At 51.8% G+C, this 19,434-nt stretch overlaps 1 protein-coding gene across 1 annotated transcript in view; it reads right to left on the bottom strand.

Moving 5' to 3' along the window:
* dnah2 (dynein, axonemal, heavy chain 2) overlaps positions 1-19,434 on the bottom strand; it is a 110,076-nt gene that overhangs the window by 10,115 nt on the left and 80,527 nt on the right. Inside the window, exons 60-78 of the mRNA XM_064325217.1 lie at positions 18,590-18,706; positions 17,287-17,469; positions 16,417-16,533; positions 15,877-16,041; positions 14,515-14,640; positions 12,477-12,625; positions 11,046-11,112; positions 10,270-10,420; positions 9,861-10,009; positions 9,435-9,568; positions 6,495-6,639; positions 5,990-6,189; positions 5,546-5,672; positions 5,133-5,319; positions 4,580-4,728; positions 2,973-3,156; positions 2,445-2,635; positions 1,629-1,820; positions 897-1,081 (exon numbers count right to left, since the gene is read on the bottom strand). Of these exons, the coding sequence (XP_064181287.1) occupies positions 897-1,081; positions 1,629-1,820; positions 2,445-2,635; positions 2,973-3,156; positions 4,580-4,728; positions 5,133-5,319; positions 5,546-5,672; positions 5,990-6,189; positions 6,495-6,639; positions 9,435-9,568; positions 9,861-10,009; positions 10,270-10,420; positions 11,046-11,112; positions 12,477-12,625; positions 14,515-14,640; positions 15,877-16,041; positions 16,417-16,533; positions 17,287-17,469; positions 18,590-18,706 (2,918 nt within the window). The remainder of the gene's footprint in view (positions 1-896; positions 1,082-1,628; positions 1,821-2,444; positions 2,636-2,972; positions 3,157-4,579; positions 4,729-5,132; positions 5,320-5,545; positions 5,673-5,989; positions 6,190-6,494; positions 6,640-9,434; positions 9,569-9,860; positions 10,010-10,269; positions 10,421-11,045; positions 11,113-12,476; positions 12,626-14,514; positions 14,641-15,876; positions 16,042-16,416; positions 16,534-17,286; positions 17,470-18,589; positions 18,707-19,434) is intronic.

Below are 19,434 nucleotides of genomic sequence, written 5' to 3'. Positions count from 1 at the left end.
AGCAGGGGGGGGGCTACACCTCAGGCTCAAACCCCTCCACCGCGGAACTGCAGCTGTTCCCTCTCTCACCGACGGCAGGTCGCCGCTCCGGTTCTCGCGTGGTTCTGTGGTCCGGCGGTTTGAACCTGCGGTTGAGAGTCCCGCTAACGCTACTGCAATTAGCGCTTTGTGAACATGAGGAGAGTAACGTCTACTAGTGATGTCTGCTTCACCCACAGAGCTGAAAGAGGGAGTGCGGGCTAACCACGTAAAGCGACGGACTCTCTGCTAAATGAAAAAGTCCATGCCCTGTGTGTGGTACCGTAAGCACGGCAGCGGTGTAAGAACACAAGACGGCCACATGGTGGAGCTCACGCACTTCCAGCAGGTGCAGCGCGGAGGTGAGCTGTGACACGCTCACAGACACACGGTTGCACAATCAGTTTGAGTGATTGAGCATTATCTGCTTTTTTTGTTTGTTTGGTTTTTTTTTTTACACATATCTGTGCGTGCACGTTTGTGGGAATGTGTTTGCGTATGAGTGTCAGAATGTGCTGGATTATGGATGTGTGTGTGTGTGTGTGATGAGTGTTTGCTTATAAGTTGCATAAATTACATCACATTACTGCCATTTAGGAAACGCTCTTATCCAAAGCGCCTTGCAGTGGATACGTGACTGCGCATGTTATTAGCTGAGTGTATAGTATTGTGGCTGACTCTGGGACACTGTGTGTGTGTGTGCGCGCCCGTGTGCGTGTGTGTGCCTGTGTGTGTGTGTGTGTCTGTGCGTGCGTGCATGCGTGTGCGTGGGTGCATGTGCATGTGCGTATGCGTGTGTGTGTGTGTGTGTGTGTGTGCGCGCCCGTGCGTGCGTGTGTGCCTGTGTGTGTGTGTGTGTGTGGGTAACCGTCTCTCACTTGAAGAAGGGCACTGCCACGGCGTTCTCGTTGAAGTAGTCGTTGATGTAGGTGGTGAGCAGCCGCCTGTCCCAGTCGTCGGTCACGTGACCCCCGTAGTTGACCCCGGCGATGAGGTACTTGAGGGCGTCCCAGGGGACCTCCTCATACTCGTCCAGGTAGAGGCTGGTGAGGTTCTCACTCACCTGTGGGGGGGGGGGGGGGTTAACACCATGTTAGCGTAGCAGAGAGCAGCGGCTCAAAGCCCAGCACTTCACACAGAATAAAACATTTTTTAAATACTGACATGACTCAGCTGCAACCTCTTCTTTATATTTTCCCCTCACGATACTTCCATTCTCCTCTTCTTCTCATCCCCCTCTCACCCCCCTCTCTCTGTTCCATTCATTTCATTCAACTCAAACAGCTTTATTGGAACTGTGTATTTTGTGTTACCAAAGTTTAACAAGTAATAAAGGCAAACAGTGATCGATGTCCTCTTTCTCTCCTCCCTCTTCCCCCTCCCTCCCCTCTCTCTCCCTCCACCAACTTATCTCTCCTTTCCCCCATCCCCTCCCCCTCCCTCCTTCTCTCTCTCCCTCCACCTCCCTCTCTTTCTCTCTCCCTCCTTCCCTCCCCCTCTTCCCCTCTCTCTTCCCCCTCCTCCCCCTCCTCTCCCTCTTCCCCTCTCTCCCCCTATCTCTCACTCTCTCTCCCCCTCCTCCTCTTCCCCCCCGTCCCCCACCCCGGCACCTCGAAGTCGGAGTCGTTGAAGCCGTAGATGATGTTCCAGCCCAGCTGCAGGAACTTCTTCCTCTCCAGCAGGACACTGTGGAAGAAGCAGAGGGCGAAGAGCAGCTTGCGGTACAGGGGGGGCCGCGTGCAGCGGCTGAACTGCGCCTCCGTCACCAGCTGGTACAGCCGCTTCATGTTGGACTTGATGCCCTGTAGGGGGAGACAGAGAGCGCGGAGGCGGCGGGGTGGGGTGGGGCGGGGCAGGGGGTGGGGTGCGGTGGGGCAGAGGCAGCAGGGTGGGGTGGGGTGGGGCAGAGGCAGCAGGGTAGGGCGTGGTGGGGCAGAGGCACAGGGTGGGGTGGGGTGGGGTGGGGTGCGGTGGGCGGGTAGGCAGAGCAGCAGGGTGGGTGGGGTGGGGTGGGGCGGGGTGGGCAGAGGCAGTCGGGGTGTCAGACAGAGCAGCTGCAGCATCAAAAACAAACACAGGTGTCAGTCACAATGCACCCCAGTGTCATTATTATATAAGCTCAGCATGGTGTGTGTGTGTGCATATAAGAGTGAGTGCACGCGTGTATATGTATGATTGAGTGCGAAAGTGTGTGTGTATATGAGTGAATGAGTGCGTGTGTGCATAAGTAAGTGAGCATGTTTGTGTATGAGTGAGCGTGCGTAAGAGTGTGTGTGTGTATGAGTGAGTGAGTGTGTGTGTGTGTGTGTATGCATAAGAGTGTGCGTGTGTATGAGTGAGCGTGCGTGTATGAGTGTATGAGTGCATGTGTGTATGAGTGACCGTGTGTGTGTATGAGGGAGTGCACGTGTGTGTGTGTTGTTGACCTTGGGGGGCTCGGTGGTCATCTTGATGCCAGCCTGCAGGATGGCGATGGGGAACTCGGGGTGGGGGGAGGAGCTGAGCCACAGGCGGAAGTCTGGGTGGGGCTCCTCCACCTGCAGCTGCTCCACCAGCTTATCCAGCTGCGGCATCCAGGACAGGGACAGGTGACAGTTAGCCAGGAACACCCAGTGACCTGAGAGAGGGAGGGGGGAGAGAGAAGGAGAGAGAGAGAGAGGAGAGATTACCATTTTAATGCTTGGCGCACAAACACTTTATATAGGCCGGTGCATTTTTTTCACCACTCCCGCAGTCACTGGTACCTCACATATTTAACATATTTACTGGACAGCTTTTCTGAAAGGGCAGAGATAGAGGGCCCCTTACAGAAATGGAATATACGGAAAACATATTGAAATCAAGATACTGCAACACTTGACAATATACGGGAAACATATTGGTAACAATTTGAGATACTGCAATACATATTTTTTTAAATAGTCAGCCGTGATTATTTGGGGAGAATGCCTCACCGCTCTTCACCCCCTCTTTGATCATGCGGGTGGCGATGGGGGCCTGTCCCTGCCCCAGCGAGAGGGCGTGGAAACGCTGGGCCATGCCCGAGCTTTCGGCCAGGTGCAGCAGCGCCCCCGTGGGGTCCACGCCTGGGGACAGCACGAAGATCAGGGGCGTCCTGGTGGTGGAGTCCTCCACGACCTGGCCGGGGGCGGGAGGGACACGGGGACATGAGTCCAGACCTGGCAAACTTCAAACAACCTACAGCGCAAGGACATATGTCTAGACCTGGCAACCTTCAAACAACCTACAGCGCAAGGACATATGTCTAGACCTGGCAACCTTCAAACAACCTACAGCGCAAGGACATATGTCTAGTCCTGGCAACCTTCAAACAACCTACAGCGCAGGGACACAAGTACAGAGCTGGCAACCTTCAAACAACCAACAGCGCAGGGACACAAGTCTAGTCCTGGCAACCTTCAAACAACCAACAGCGCAGGGACACAAGTCTAGTCCTGGCAACCTTCAAACAACCAACAGCGCAGGGACACAAGTACAGAGCTGACAACCTTTCAAACAACCAACAGCGCAGGGACACAGTCTAGCCTGGCAACCTTCCACAACCAACAGCGCAGGACACAAGTCTAGTCCTGGCAACCTTCAAACAACCAACAGCGCAGGGACACAGTCTAGTCTGGCAACCTTCAAACAACAACAGCGCAGGGACACAAGTCTAGTCCTGGCAACCTTCAAACAACCAACAGCGCAGGGACACAAGTCTAGTCCTGGCAACCTTCAAACAACCAACAGCGCAGGGACACAAGTCTAGTCCTGGCAACCTTCAAACAACCAACAGCGCAGGGACACAAGTACAGAGCTGACAACCTTTCAAACAACCAACAGCGCAGGGACACAAGTCTAGTCCTGGCAACCTTCAAACAACCAACAGCGCAGGGACACAAGTACAGAGCTGGCAACCTTCAAACAACCAACAGCGCAGGGACACAAGTACAGAGCTGGCAACCTTCAAACAACCAACAGCGCAGGGACACAAGTCTAGTCCTGGCAACCTTCAAACAACCAACAGCGCAGGGACACAAGCACAGAGCTGACAACCTTTCAAACAGCCCCGAGCTCAGGGACACCAAGCTCATTAACCCTGGAGGGGTGACAGAAACTTACTCCGGAATTTGTCATGGGAAACACAATCAATAATAAACACTAGTCTTGCAATGAGGGGACAAACTACCTCCCTCACTACATACTGTGGGCCAGAGCCTGTGTAGCAATGGCTGACATTTTGGCTCCTTAGTATAGCAGCACTGTGACAGGGCTTGTGTAGCAATGGCTGACATTTTGGCTCCTTAGCATAGCAGCACTGTGACAGGGCTTATGTAGCAACGGCCCACATTTTGGCTCCTTAGTTATACATCCGTTAGTGAAAGCACTGCAGCACTGTGACAGGGTTTGTGTAGCAACGGCTGACATTTTGGCTCCTCAGCCACACATCCGTTAGTGAAAGCACTGCAGCATCGTGGCAGGGCTTGTGTAGCAATGGTTGACATTTTGGCTCCCTTGCGCTGCAGCACTGCGACCAGGCTTGCGTAGCAGCGGGACTCACGGCCTTCATGTCGAGCACGGGCGGCTCCACGAAGCGGGCGCCCAGGTTGTTGATGATGAAGGAGGTGACGCAGAAGGAGACGCGGTCCTGCCGCAGCGAGCGCACGATCAGCATGCGCTGCAGCTCGGAGCACGAGTTCTCCCACTCGCCTGAACAGAGACAGAGAGAGAGGGATCCACGTTAACAGAACAGCGCCACCCACAGGTAAGGAAGACTGCTGGAGGACCTCCCACTGACTTGAAAGAAACATACCATGGCATTCATATGATCAGATGTACACATATTTATAAGCTACATTATTACCGATCCTGTGCTAACATCATGACACACAGGCCACACACAAGCCCACACACACACACACATACACACGCCACACACACCACACACACGCCACACACACACACACACGCCACACACACCACACACACGCCACACACACACACACACACACACACACACACACAACACCACCAACACACACACACACACACACACACAACACACACACACCACTCACACTCACACACACACACACACACACACACTCACTCACCGGGCAGAGCGGCGATCTCGGGCTCTGCGCTGGTGTACCACTGCTGCCAGTCTCGGGGGTACTGCTCGAATGAGCTCATGAGCCCGTGGAAGTTGCCCAGCTTGTCCAGCTCGGTGATGTTGTCCCAGTTAGCATCTGACAGCCAGCCGCTGCACGGGTTGTCCATCTGTCCTTCCTTATCCAGGACCTGGGGGGGGGGAGGGAAAGAAAGAGAGAGGGAGAGAGACAGACAGACAGGTGAAAGCAGGTGATTAGCTCAGTGGCCTGGCGGTGTGATGTGTGGCAATGCACTGCATTTGATTGGTTTGAGTGTTTGAGAGAGAGGGGTCTCTCTTACTGGGGTGCTGTAGGCCACAATGTTACACACTTTTCCCGACTCCCAAACCCAAGACTGTGCCCCCCCCAGTACCCACCAGCCCCCCACGCAGGAAGAAGCTGTACTCATCCATGTGCAGCTTCCCGGCCACTTCCAGGATCTTGGTGCACATCTGGAAACTGAAGAGCAGCTTGTGCCGTTCGAAGAGCCCGCGACAGGTGTACCTGTGTGTGTACATACACACAGTACGCTCACACAAGCATCTACGAGCAAGGGAAACATACCTGTACACAGTGTAGAGGGTGTACCTCTACACAGGTAGGGGTGTAGGGGGCGTACCTGTACACAGCGTAGGTTCTGTAGGGGGACGTACCTGTACACAGTGTAGGTTCTGTAGGGGGGCGTACCTGTACACAGCGTAGGGGTGTAGGGGGCGTACCTGTACACAGCGTAGGTGTGGTAGGGGGGCGTACCTGTACACAGCGTAGGTGTGGTAGGGGGGCGTACCTGTACACAGCATAGGTGTGGTAGGGGGGCGTACCTGTACACAGCGTAGGTGTGGTAGTCGTTGAGGTGTTCGATCCTCTCCTCCAGGTTGGGGCTGCGCTGGCTCTTCTCGATGCTCAGGTTGAACAGGTCGATGTAGGCGTCCAGGGAGAACTGGTACATGGGGTCCATCCTCCCCATGTCATTCAGCACGAAGAACAAAATGGAGGCCCGCTGGGCACACGGCCGGTAACCCTGGGGATGCACGTGCACACGCACACACACACGCACACACACACGCACGCACACGTGCACAGACACACACACACACACATAACACGCACGCGCACACACACACACACACAAGCGCAAGCACACACACACACACACACACGCAGAACACACACACACACAAGTGCAAGTGCACGCGCACACACACACACAGATATATTATCATGTTGTATTTAAAAGCCTGTACACCTGTATTCTGTCATTAGTTCCCTCAGCCCCTAAGCAGCTCGTTATGCAGCTCTTTCGTTCGCCCCTCCCTCCCCGCTCACCTCCCTGGCCGTGTCGATCTCGATCTCTGTCTGCTCGCTGGTCTCCAGCTGTTCTGTCACCTCATTGGCCGTCACCTTGGAGGTCTGCAGTGTGTTAACCAACTGCACGTCGTCCAGAAGGGAGCCTGTTGCCTCGTTCAGCAGCCTGGACGACACCGCAGCAGACACACACACACACACGTGCACGCACACACACGCACACACACACACACACACACGTGCAAGCACACACACACACACACACACACACGTGCAAGCACACACACACACACACAAGCGTGAGGAAAAAAGACATTGGTTTGTCAGTAAAAGAAAAAGAAAAAGAAAAAAAATGGAAGCCAAGCACACTAGGCGGCAAACTCAGAAGAGGGAGGAGCTCTGAATGAAATGAACACACTGAAGAAAACAAGCTAACAGAGCAGCACACAGGCCTGGTACCACTGGTAGAGCTGGGTATCAGTTTGTGCATCAATTCAAATCATGATTTTAGGGTACATATGGCATATATCGCAAAATGAAACATCGCAATACAATATCACTCATTATACTACTTCAATATATATCAACGTATGAACAAAAGGAAAAATCGCCAAAATACATGAATGCAGAACCCTAAAAAGTTTGACCACCTACTGTGCTGATTCAAACACAATAAACAACTGAAATGAATTATGTTCAACTTAAGTGGCTTTGGAATGTGCAGACTATGAGCACCGAACAATACAGCTAATAAAATTCAATAAGTTGCAAATAAGCCGTATTAGAAATGAATCAATGTTGTAATCAAATGTATTCATGCAACTGTACTGGCATTCTTTCTCAAAACAGAATTTAATCAAAGTTTGTTTCAACACAGTTTGTTCTGAAAGCAAAGGGAATTATTGGCTCACATTTTAATATTAGAAGTGTCACACCAAAGACAACTTTTTTTCCAAAACAACTGGAAAAATCTTTCATCTGCTTTTTCCGTTTATCTGTGGCTTGGCTAATGAAGACAGATTCTGTTAGTTTAAACAGTCTTAACTGCCTCCAAAAATGTAAGTAATTAATCTCTTTGTGGTGTCTTTTTGGATCCTGAAAGAATGTGATCGGGATGAATCAGTGATGCTCATGGGAGATTTCAGCTTCAGCTGAACGAAGATGTGAAATGTAAAGGATGCACAGGAGGTCACATTTGCCAGGAAATGGCTGCCATTTAATGTCTAAGTCTCCAAGGTCCACCATTTACCTAAGAAGGGTCCGATTATGAGCACGAATTGAAAAATGTCAAGTGGGATCAATTGCTGTCCTCCAACGGCCTGAAAGATGACGGTAAGACACGAACGTCGACACTCGAGCAGCGAGAGAAGGAAACATCCAGGAATTCCATAATTAAAAAAAGGAACACAACCGTGGTCACATGACGTATGACAGCGGTGGATGAGAAACAGGCTTCGCTCAGAGAGTCTGGATTAAACCCGCGACCGCACTAAGGGGCAGAGAAGTGGTGGGATGACTCCAGAATTAGCCACAGCCAACTTAATTATCAACATCAGAAGGTAAAGAGGTAAAATACAACAGTTCACCAATCTGGAAAAAAAACATCAATATTTTAAATGAGTAAGGAACCTGGCTACAAGAGACATCGCCCAAAGCAATTCTACAACTACAACAGTTTCTGACCAGGTTCCTGCTACTGAAAAAAAAAAGTGATTGAAAGCATATGTTCCTTGAGGAACTCCAAAACCAAACATTTATTTAACCTGGAAGGAACATTCCTCAAAGATACAGTGACATTCTAAGAGCCCATTCTGACTTCTCACATTCTGATAAATGAATCTCTACAGAAAGTTGACCTTACGGATGCATGAAAATCCGCAAAATAACCGAGTAACTCCCTATTTTTGAATCTGGCGATTGTTCCCGAAGCAAGTAACTACAGACAAATCAGGATGCTGCCAGTCATCTTAAAGTAGTCACGCAACTGGCCATTCATTTACAAGCAATTTCCCATCACACTTGGCTTTGGAGCAAATTACTCTGCAGTTGCTGTTCCTTGGATTACATTAAGAAGATTAAGTCTAAAACAGACAAAGGGGGAGAGTTGTTGGCTGGTAGTGTGGCATTTTATCAATTACGTAAAGCTTTTGATTTAAGTTTAATATGTCTTTGAATGCGTTATATTATGTGGGTTCACACTTAAAAGATAGTAAGATGTAAAAGATACGGGAGATGTAAAAGATACGGGAAAATCACAGGCAAACCCTCGCAGTGTACTTCTAAGACAGCACTGTGTGTGCGTTTGAGTTAATCCTAACGCGAACACGTTCAAAAGCAGCTTGACCTTGAAGGCCTCGGGACAAAACATCTGGCCCCTGTGCCCCGCACGCGACAACAGCAGGGCCTCCTCACGGACCGTTCGTTAAACCAGAGAGCCGGAGACACGAGGAGAAACGGCTTTCTCTGCTGTCGCAAGATCCAAACACGACGGTGAGACACAGCTGTATAAGATATCGTCCAATCATCAGACGGCTGGGGAGGATGTGAGATGTGTGGGACGCGGGGAAGAAGGGTTTATAGCTCTGGGGCTTCCTCCTCTCGCGCGTTACAGCCGACCGGCGTCGAGTTAGTCAAACAGAGCGGAGCGCCACCCGACGCGTCCGCCACCGCCGCTCTCCCGCAGATTACACGCCGCTCGCTCCTTTCAGCGTCTGCGCCCGGGTCTTACGTACGCTGCTCTGCATTCTGTTTCACCGTCTCAGAGTCTGTAATCAGCCTGGAATATTACGAATGACGACTTCTATGTGATTGATTGATGAGAGACAGAGGATAGATAGATGACAATAGTGCATTAATCCCTCATATTCCCTCTGATGAAGAATCATACGCCGCAGAAATATGCTGCCTTGGTTGAAAGGGTATCTGGTGAGAGGGTTTCAGGTTAGCAGGTTCTCTCAGTACCTGAGAATCTCATCCTCCAGCTCCTGCAGTTTTCTCTTGCCGGTGGCGATGTTGATCACCAGGGAGTCCTTCTGCTCCTCCAGCTCCGGACGCTCCTTCCTCACCACGATCCCCAGAAGCTGGGCTTCCAGACCCTGATACGCACACCGTCAGACCATGAGACACAAACCCTGGGCCTCAATCAACATTTGCTTTTAATGTTGACATATACAAGAACGTGGTCCTTTTTTAATGATTTAAAAACATTTTTTGCAGATGGCTCAGAACTATAGAATAAAAAAAAATTACCCTTGCATATAACATAAGGTTCTCAAAGATAAAAGCAAACACACACATACACACACGCACACAAGCACACAGAGACACACACACACACACACACACACACGCACACCATGCCTCCAGGAGCAGAGCTAACGTTCTGACCTGCTCCTTGACCGCAAAGTTGACGATGGTGGTCTTGGTGGAGATCTCAGGCGTGTAGTGCGGGTTGGACAGCTTGGTGGTGATGTAGAAGCGGAACTCCGGGCTGTACTCCACCTCTTTATCCCCCAGCTTCATCAGCAAACGCCCCCCTGCAGCACAGACAGGTCAAAGGTCAGAGGCCAGGTGTACAGAATACACAAACCTGGGGGGGTGTTTTGAGGAGAGTCGTGTCGGTGTACAGAAACAAAAGTGAGTGTTGAGGGTCAGAAATGCTAGCGTTTGGGGTTATCAGGTTTAGGGGGACACTAGAGTTTGGGGTTATCAGGTTTAGGGGGACACTAGAGTTTGGGGTTATCAGGGATCGGGGGGGAGCTCAGCGGGATCGGGGGCGGAGGGTGTTGGTGCTGACCGACGCGTTTCAGGGACTTGTTGAGGATGGGCGCCAGGGAGGGATCCAGCTCCTCCTGCACGTTCTGCAGAAGGACGGGCGAGCCGAACTGCACGGCGTTCTCCAGCGTGCGCAGGAAGTCCGGCATCTGCAGGTCGATCACCTTCAGGCCCTGCGGGAGGGGGGGGGGGGTGCGGGGGTGGGGGTCAGCGAGCTGTCACAGTCCGACATTTCGAAACGTGTCCCGAAATGCCACCGTTCACCCGCGTTGTTAGAGAGCGTTTAAAGGTCTGCTCCGCTCCCATCAGCTCAGCAGAGCTGGAATTCGCGAGAAAAGGTCAGCGCTCTTTGAAAAAGAGCAAAACGAGAATGCCGGGAACAAAGACGGAGGGAAACTGACAAGGTCTACGTGAGCGCCAAGCACAGCGACCCGGAGAGACTAAATGCTAATAACAAAAAAAACGCCCGGGCGTACTCCCTGCCTCAGTCCCACTCCGGGTAAATGCACCCGCACATCACGTTATTACACTTCAGTCTACGACTGCTTGTATGCACAAATAAATGTATCAAACCGGGTGGAAATAAACTATATTCCAAAAAAAAAAATCAATGCACAGAGAATGGTTGTCAGGATTAAAACCTACGGATGAAAAAGTTACATGGAGAGAAATACATGTTGAAGGGACGGGACAAAGGGCTGTTTTCCAAACGGCGCAGGGCATGTTGTGAGCTATGACACTGAGTGAAATGGTATTTTCGTCACGGACCAACGGAAATGTACATCTACCCCAACTCACCCGTTCCGATTCCATGTTCTTGATCCACTTCAGTGCCTGTCCTTGAGGGTCCACCATTAGCGGCCATCTTAGGGGGAAAAAAACACACAGAAAGAAAGAGTCGGTCGGAGGGAGCTAGGAAAGAGAAGTTCAAAGAGAAACTCCAAATGGTGCACGAAGGCCAGCAGCAGAATTTTGGATCTGTGACCAACTACAGCAGCGGCTCCCAACATAAAACATACGGCACACGCACCACTACCGGCAAGCAAATGGCCTGCAAGCACTCGATGAACCGCAAGCGTGGGTACCATTTTTTAGAGAAATTGACTTATTTGTTAAAATATTTATGCCACGTTGCTATTCGGGGCGGCTATGTGCTCTTGCCCACCTTGAGGCGAAACAATCCGCAGTTATCAGCAGAATACACGGCAGGAAGGATATGTCTGAGTCGCGTGGGTATTTACAGATATGCAAATTGGACTGGCCTAAGCGACCATATCTTTCTCTTTTTTCTCCCCGACCCACTGCTTTGTTTTTTCACTGCCTTGGTACATATCTGAAGTCTAGAACCTTGAAACATCTCTGACTGTGAGTAACTATTAACTAAACCACCAGAATTATTAACTTTCCCTGATTATAAGGGTTCAGCACACACACGCACACACACACACACACATACTGGCAACTCAGAATAAGAATAAGACAAACATAATGACATCAATCGTGTTTATTTTACTGTGCCAGCACTCCTTGTTCACTGGTTTGGCAAAGGAAAAAGGAAAAACGCAAAACAACTTTTTAAATGACGTGGCTCTAACCTAAAATCACGTTTAATGACGCAAATGAAATATTTTTCAGATATCAGTGCAGTGCAGGTTCCATGACCACTAACTGCATGGCACAGTGCTGTGTATTACTGTGGTAAATGTCGAGCCTTGCTGGGCTGAAGGGCCTGTTCTCGTCATTATGAATTCCTACGTTCTTATGTGTACGTGGCTGTGTGCCACCATCTGTGCATGAGTAAAGGACAGAGCAAAAAGAAGCAGCATTATAATGCAACTAGCACAAACTAGCACAGAAATGTGCACACTGACCATGAAATAAATGAATTGTTGTAGTCACTGTCGCCAATGTTATGAAGGTTTCATTGTTGTTCATTTCATTGCCGTTACAGAAATTGCTCATTACATACTTTTCTGGAACTGATTTGTTTCTGTTCTGAAACAATGCGATACGTTGCGTTAATCATTCTAATAAGCCTAATTAGCACCAGGCTTTCAACAGAGCAGCAACAATTAACAGCTCTTTCTGGAACTAGTAATTTACCATCTTTACAGTTCCTGCATGCATCTGTGCACTGAACTGATTCTCATGCATGCACACAGGCCATGCACTTGATTTTTTTGGGGAATGGACAAAAAAGACTTTTCAGAGCGAGCGAGCAAGCCTGACCTGTTGCCACGGGTGACGATGACACCGTTCTCGGTGGAGAAGGCGTCGGACGGCAGCCCCTGGATGTTCCAGTTCCGGACGGTGGTGGGCTTGGACAGGAACAGAGCGAAACTGAAAGAGGGGGAGCAGGGCACCTGCAGCTCCGCGAACTGAGAGAGAAAGAGAGGACGCACAAGACAGACCTTCAACCCTCTGAAGAGCATGTTTTTTTGGAATGTTTTCTCAGAATTCTACGTCAGTGTTCTAGAACTCCACTGCTTTCAGTCACCAGCAGTGGTTGTGACATCAGCATTAGAATGTTCGGTTCAGAACATTCTAATCACACATCTGTGTTCTCACTCCTTAAAGCAGAGGTGGCTGACGAGGGCCCTTATCTGTTCCTAGTTTACACACCAACCTCTGCTTAATTAGCCTTCACATTTACACCAACTGACATTTTATCTGCATTTCTTGATAAGTGCATGAATGACAGCCGATGACTGCCAATGACTCCCTACATGAAATGTTTTACTGTGATCTCAACTGCAAGTGAACCAGTGTCGGTATATACAGCCAATTAGCTAATTTAGCCAGAGTAACTGGTGAAAACAGAAACCTGCATAAACTCTGGCCCTCCAGGACCAAAATTGCCCCGCCCCCTTGACTTAAAGGGTTAAAACTACCCCTTCCTCACCCACTCCCGGGCAAATGGCTGTCAAGCAAACACTGCCCATCCGGTATGGGCGTGAGATGCTGTATAAACCATCGTACGCCATTTCCATCAATATTAACGAGTACAGAGGATAACAGAATCAAGCCCTAATAAATAAAAAAACCTGCCTTCAGCGAGCCAAGCCAGAGGCTCACGGCACTTATTCCCATAAGCCCCAGGAAGCTTCCGTGCAATTTAGCTTCTCTCCGACTCAGCAAACGAGACCCAGCACATAATTACCGCACAAGAAAGAAAAGAAAAAAAAAAAAAAGCTGAAATTGGCCGAGCCGGCGAGACGAGCGCGCAGAAGGGAGGACGGCGAGCCGGGCCGCTGTTAGGGCTGAAGAGTCGGGCGGGTTCTTCTGGCGGCCGCGCGCGAGACGAGACAAAGGCGCGCTTTGAGAAGAGCGTGACTCAGCGGCGGGGACGGGACGAGCCGCTACGCCCGCGCCACAGCGCACAGAAGGGCCGAGACCTGCGAGAGCGGAGAGCGGAGCGCCTCGCAATAACGAAAAAACCGCCACAGAGACGGGCGAGCGAGAGAGAGGGGCTTTCACAATAATACCGCACGTCCAAATCCGCTACTCCCCCTGTCCGCGCTCCTCAGAGAAACACCCACACACACGCGCACACACGCGCACACACGCACACACACACACAAACACACGCATACGCGCACGTGCACACGCACATACACGCGCACACACACACACACACACAGACACACACACACAAACACACACGCACACACACACACACACACACACATGCGCAAACACACACACACACACACGTACACACACACATGCACACGCACACACACACACACACACACACACACACACACATGCGCACACGCACACACACACACACACACTTGGCAGGACTGACAGGCCGGTGTATTGACGCTTGCCACACTGCGATAGGACAACAGAATGCAAACAACCCCGATTCCATACCCATGCTTTAAATGCATCGAGGCTCAAATATGACTACGTCCCTTTGTGCAAACTCCTTCGTTTGGTCATTACTCGCCTGTTTAAATCTGTATTCTATTCCATTAACTTCTCCAAAGCTAGATTTCAGTGTGCCGTGTGCAAATTATCTGCGGCGGTATCGGTATTCTTATGATACTGTGCTACGGCTTCGTCGGTTCCCCTGCGGATCTGATCTGAGAAAATAAAACGTGTGTTTGCTGTGCCAATACAAGAAATTGAATTTGAGAAAGAGTGTAAGCACGAGAGAGAGAGAGTGTGTGTGTGTGTGTCTGTGTGTGTGAGTGAGTGAATGATGGGGGGAGACGAAGAGAGAGAGAGAGACAAAAAAAAGGTGGTGTGACAGACGGACCTGTTTCATCCAGATGCTGATGACCATTTCTTCTCTGTAGCTGGAGAGGAAGGGGCCCATGTAGGACAGGAAGGCTGCAGCCAGCAGGCAGTCCCCCACCAGGAATCCCATGTCCTTCTCCAGACCCTGATACACACACACACACAGACACGTACACACACACACACACACACACACACACACACACGAACACACACGCAGACGCGCACGCGCACACGCGCACACACATACACACACACACACATATGCACATGCACACACACACACGCACACGCACACAAACACAGACGTGCACACACACACGCACGCACACACACAGACACAGACAGACACACAGTAGATGCGTTAGTGTAGATGAGCATGTGTGAAGCAGAGAAATGTAATAGGGGTGTGGTAACACACAGTAAGGTGTTATAGTGTTTAAGGTGGGTGTGTAACACACAGGTTATGTTTTTATGTATATAGTATGCAGGTGTTTTCATGTATAAGGTGAGTGTGGTAACACATCCATGCTGGATGTGTGGTGAATCACACAGTCCATGCTTCAATGAGTAAGACAGACACAGTGTCTTCTGGTAGGCGTTTTCATATATAAGATGGGTGAGGTAACGCAGGGTTTTTGGGTATATACGAGGACTCTGGGACACACAGTATGTTTTTTTGGGTATACAGGAGGGCTCTGGGACACACAGTAGGTTTTTTGGGCATACAGGAGGACTCTGGGACACACAGTATGTGTTTTTTGGGTATACAGGAGGGCTCTGGGACACACAGTATGTGTTTTTTGGGCATACAGGAGGACTCTGGGACACACAGTATGTGCTTTGTGGGTATACAGGAGGACTCTGGGACACACAGTATGTGTTTTTTGGGTATACAGGAGGACTCTGGGACACACAGTATGTGCTTTGTGGGTATACAGGAGGACTCTGGGACACACAGTATGTGCTTTGTGGGTATACAGGAGGACTCTGGGACACACAGTATGTGTTTTTTGGGTATACAGGAGGACTCTGGGACACACAGTATGTGTTTTTTGGGTATACAGGAGGACTCTGGGACACACAGTATGTGTTTTTTGGGTATACAGGAGGACTCTGGGACACACAGTATGTGCTTTGTGGGTATACAGGAGGACTCTGGGACACACAGTATGTGTTTTTTGGGTATACAGGAGGACTCTGGGACACACAGTATGTGTTTTTTGGGTATACAGAGGACTCTGGACACACAGTATGTGCTTTGTGGGTATACAGGAGGACTCTGGGACACACAGTATGTGCTTTGTGGGTATACAGGAGGACTCTGGGACACACAGTATGTGCTTTGTGGGCATACAGGAGGACTCTGGGACAGCGGTACCTTGACGGTCTCCTCCCAGCGGACCCTCTCCCCGGCCAGGCCGGACACCAGCTTGCCGGCCCGGTCCAGTTTCAGCTCCATGTCCTCGGACTTGATCCGCAGCTCCTCCTTCTGGGCCAGCTTCTCATCGTAGTCCCTCTTCAGCAGATCCAGCTTATCTCCCACCTGCCCCAAACAGACTTTACCCTCTCCCTCTGCACACACAGCCCCGTCCCACTGCAGCCTGCCCCAAACACGCACCTCAGACATGAGCCTCTCCCTCTGAACACACAGCCCCGTCCCACTACAGCCTGCCCCAAACACGCACCTCAGACATGAGCCTCTCCCTCTGAACACACAGCCCCGTCCCACTACAGCCTGCCCCAAACACGCACCTCAACATACCCTCCCTCTGAACACAGCCCCGTCCCCTACAGCCTGCCCCACCCAACACCTGCAAACCACACTCTGCACAACAACTCATCCTCTACACACCATACCACATCCTACCCTACACACTCTCTCTCCCTCTCCTCTCTCCTCCTCTCCCCTCTCTCTCACCTCTTTGAGCTTGGCCTGTGACGCTGCCAGCGCTGCCTGTTTCTCTGCCAGTTGAGACATGGCCCCATGCAGTCGAGCCCTCTTAGGCTCCACCACCCTGAAGATCCTCCCGTACACCTGAAACGCACACACACACACACGTGCACACACACACACACATTAGTATGCACAGCTGGTTCAACACACACAAATCACTGGATAGACTCTACGCACACACAGGTCACACATACCTCTAATGGTAATTATGGTTTTACCTCATCAGTGACATCACCAAAAGGCCACACCCCTTGGCTAGGCAGAACACGGAACTGTAATGCTCACCAAAGATACACTCCCTCCCACTGCCTCACAAGCGTGATCACGACAATACCTGTCCGTCATAAATCCATATTACCTGGCCCCATGTCCCCAAAGCCAGATACGCGCTCCACGGACACCATACCATGACGGCTGTAGCGGCTTTCCACCTTCCGAAATCGTCTAATCGACTAACGAGGACTGAGAACCGGTCCAGAAATCCTATGTGCGTCATGAAATATGTCATATAACAGCCGGAATGTTCCTTTCATTTGTGCGTGGCTAACGCTAACGCTAACGCCCCCCGTGAGTTCCGAGGTTCATATGGGAGGTCTGTGGGATGATTTATTCTCCTGAGCAGCGTAGCCGCCTGCCCCCGTAACTGGTTCCCCCGCTGGCCCGTCTGAATCGGACCTGATTGTGACGCCGAACGGCCGCAGCGCTGTGCGCCGCCGGCGGAGCGCTTTAAACAGGCGCCGCTGAGGCGCGAGAGCGAGCGGCGTAAAGACCAGGTTCCCGGGGGGGGGAGGGGGGGGGGGGGCGTGGTGCGGCGTGGGCCGCCCCGTTCCTCACCTCCATGGCCCGCACCCACATGCAGAGCGATTTGGCGGCCAGGGACACGCGGCCGATGATCTCGGGGTGGAAGTCCGGCTGCGTGCAGTAGTGCGCGATCTTCTTCAGCACGCGGTCCGAGATGTTGTCCTTGTCGAAGTTGACCAGCTGCTTGATGAAATTGGACTCGCCTGGCAGAGAGGACTGTGGGTAAGGACTCCGGTCTCGCTCTGCCTCCATCGCGAGGCGAAGCGCCCCCCTCCTTTTTTCATTTCCTTTCCCCAGTCTCTTTCCAAAGCATTTTACTTTATTTCTCCCTTCTCCCTTTCTTTCTGGCTCTCCCTTTCACACACTCTCTCTTTCTCCCCCCCCTCCCCCCCAGTCTCTCTCTCTCTCTCTCCTCCTCGCTCTTTCTCTCTCCCCCTCCCTCTCCCCCCAATCTCTCTCCCCCTCCCACCCTCCTCTCTCCCCCTCCTCTCCCTCCATCCCTCCCCCCCCCTCCTCTCCCCCCAGCCCCTCCTCTCTCCCCTCCTCCTCTCTCTCCCTCTCTCCTCTCGCTCTTCTCTCTCCCCCTCCCTTCCCCCCAATCTCTCTCCCCTCCCACCCTCCTCTCTCCCCTCCTCTCCCTCAGCTCTCCCCCTCCTCCTCTACCCCAGCTCCTCTCCCCCCTACTCCCCCTCCTCCCCTCCCCTCCCCTCCCTCCCCTCCTCTCCCCTCCCTCCTCCCCCTCCGTCCTCTCTCTCCCCCCCTCCTCTCCCTCCTCCCCTCTCCCCCTCCTTCTCTCTCTCACCCGCTGTCTCCCCGCCTCGCCCAGTCCCGGCTCTTCCCCCTCAGATCTCGACGCCCTCATCCTCTCCCCCAGCCTCGTGCCGCCCGCCTGACTTATCTCCCGTCTTCCTTCTTTCCGACTCCAGCCTGCGGCAGAGGACCCATTTCATGCCTTTCTGTAAGCCACATAGGCTGACTTATATGCAGCGTGCTTCTTCCTGCAGCCCAGCAACTGGCTTTAGCTCGAGGTTGGCAGTTGCCCCTCCAGGCAGGGCTCTGCCATCTCATCGCGCGCTAGACGAGATGCTCGTTACACCTGCAAACATTTGCTTCAGGTTCTCTATATCCAGCGGTACATAATAAGTGGATATATAAGTGAAAACAAAGAAGCTCAATAAAGCCAAGCGTGCATGCCTCTCTGGATAAGACCCTGTGCTAAATGACTACACTAGAGTGGAAATGAAAAGCCCTGAGGATTAAGCTGAGTGGCCATCCTCCCTCACTCCCTCCCTCCCTCCCTCTCTCCCTCTCTCCCTCTCTCCCCTCAGGGTCACACCTTCATGGCCTCCTCCAGAGCAGGCAGGGCCTCGTCCAGGTCTTTCTGCGCGTTCTCTGCCATGGCTTTGCAGTTGATCTCCTCGGCGCCGATCTTCTCACTGTGAGCGCTCACCGTCTAGACAAGGAGACACACGCACACGCACACACATACATATACACACACACGCACACAGACACAAGCACACATACACATAAGTAACTGCACACATAAATGTACTGTTTAGCCTTTAGCCTGTCTCTAGCGCCGCTAAAGCTAGCTGCCCGGTAAAAGCCCCACTGCCAGTCAGGGCCTATCACTAGCAGCGCTAAAGCTAGCTGCCCAGTAAAGGCCCCACTGCCAGTCAGGGCCTGTCGCTAGCAGCGCTAAAGCTAGCTGCCCAGTAAAGGCCCCACTGCCAGTCAGGGCCTGTCGCTAGCAGCGCTAAAGCTAGCTGCCCAGTAAAAGCCCCACTGCCAGTCAGGGCCTGTCTCTAGCGCCGCTAAAGCTAGCTGCCCGGTAAAAGCCCCACTGCCAGTCAGGGCCTGTCGCTAGTAGCGCTAACGCTAGCTGCCCAGTAAAAGCCCCACTGCCAGTCAGGGCCTGTCGCTAGCGCCCGCTAAAGCTAGCTGCCCGTAAAGCCCCACTGCCAGTCAGGGCCTGTCGCTAGTAGCGCTAACGCTAGCTGCCCAGTAAAAGCCCCACTGCCAGTCAGGGCCTGTCGCTAGCAGTGCTAAAGCTAGCTGCCCAGTAAAAGCCCCACTGCCAGTCAGGGCCTGTCGCTAGTAGCGCTAACGCTAGCTGCCCAGTAAAAGCCCCACTGCCAGTCACAGCTACGTCTCTAGCAGCGCTAATGCTAGCTGCCC

The sequence above is a fragment of the Anguilla rostrata genome, chromosome 3 (assembly GCF_018555375.3).
Source record: "Anguilla rostrata isolate EN2019 chromosome 3, ASM1855537v3, whole genome shotgun sequence".
NCBI lineage: Eukaryota > Metazoa > Chordata > Actinopteri > Anguilliformes > Anguillidae > Anguilla > Anguilla rostrata.
This window is presented reverse-complemented; position numbering and strand designations above follow the sequence as displayed.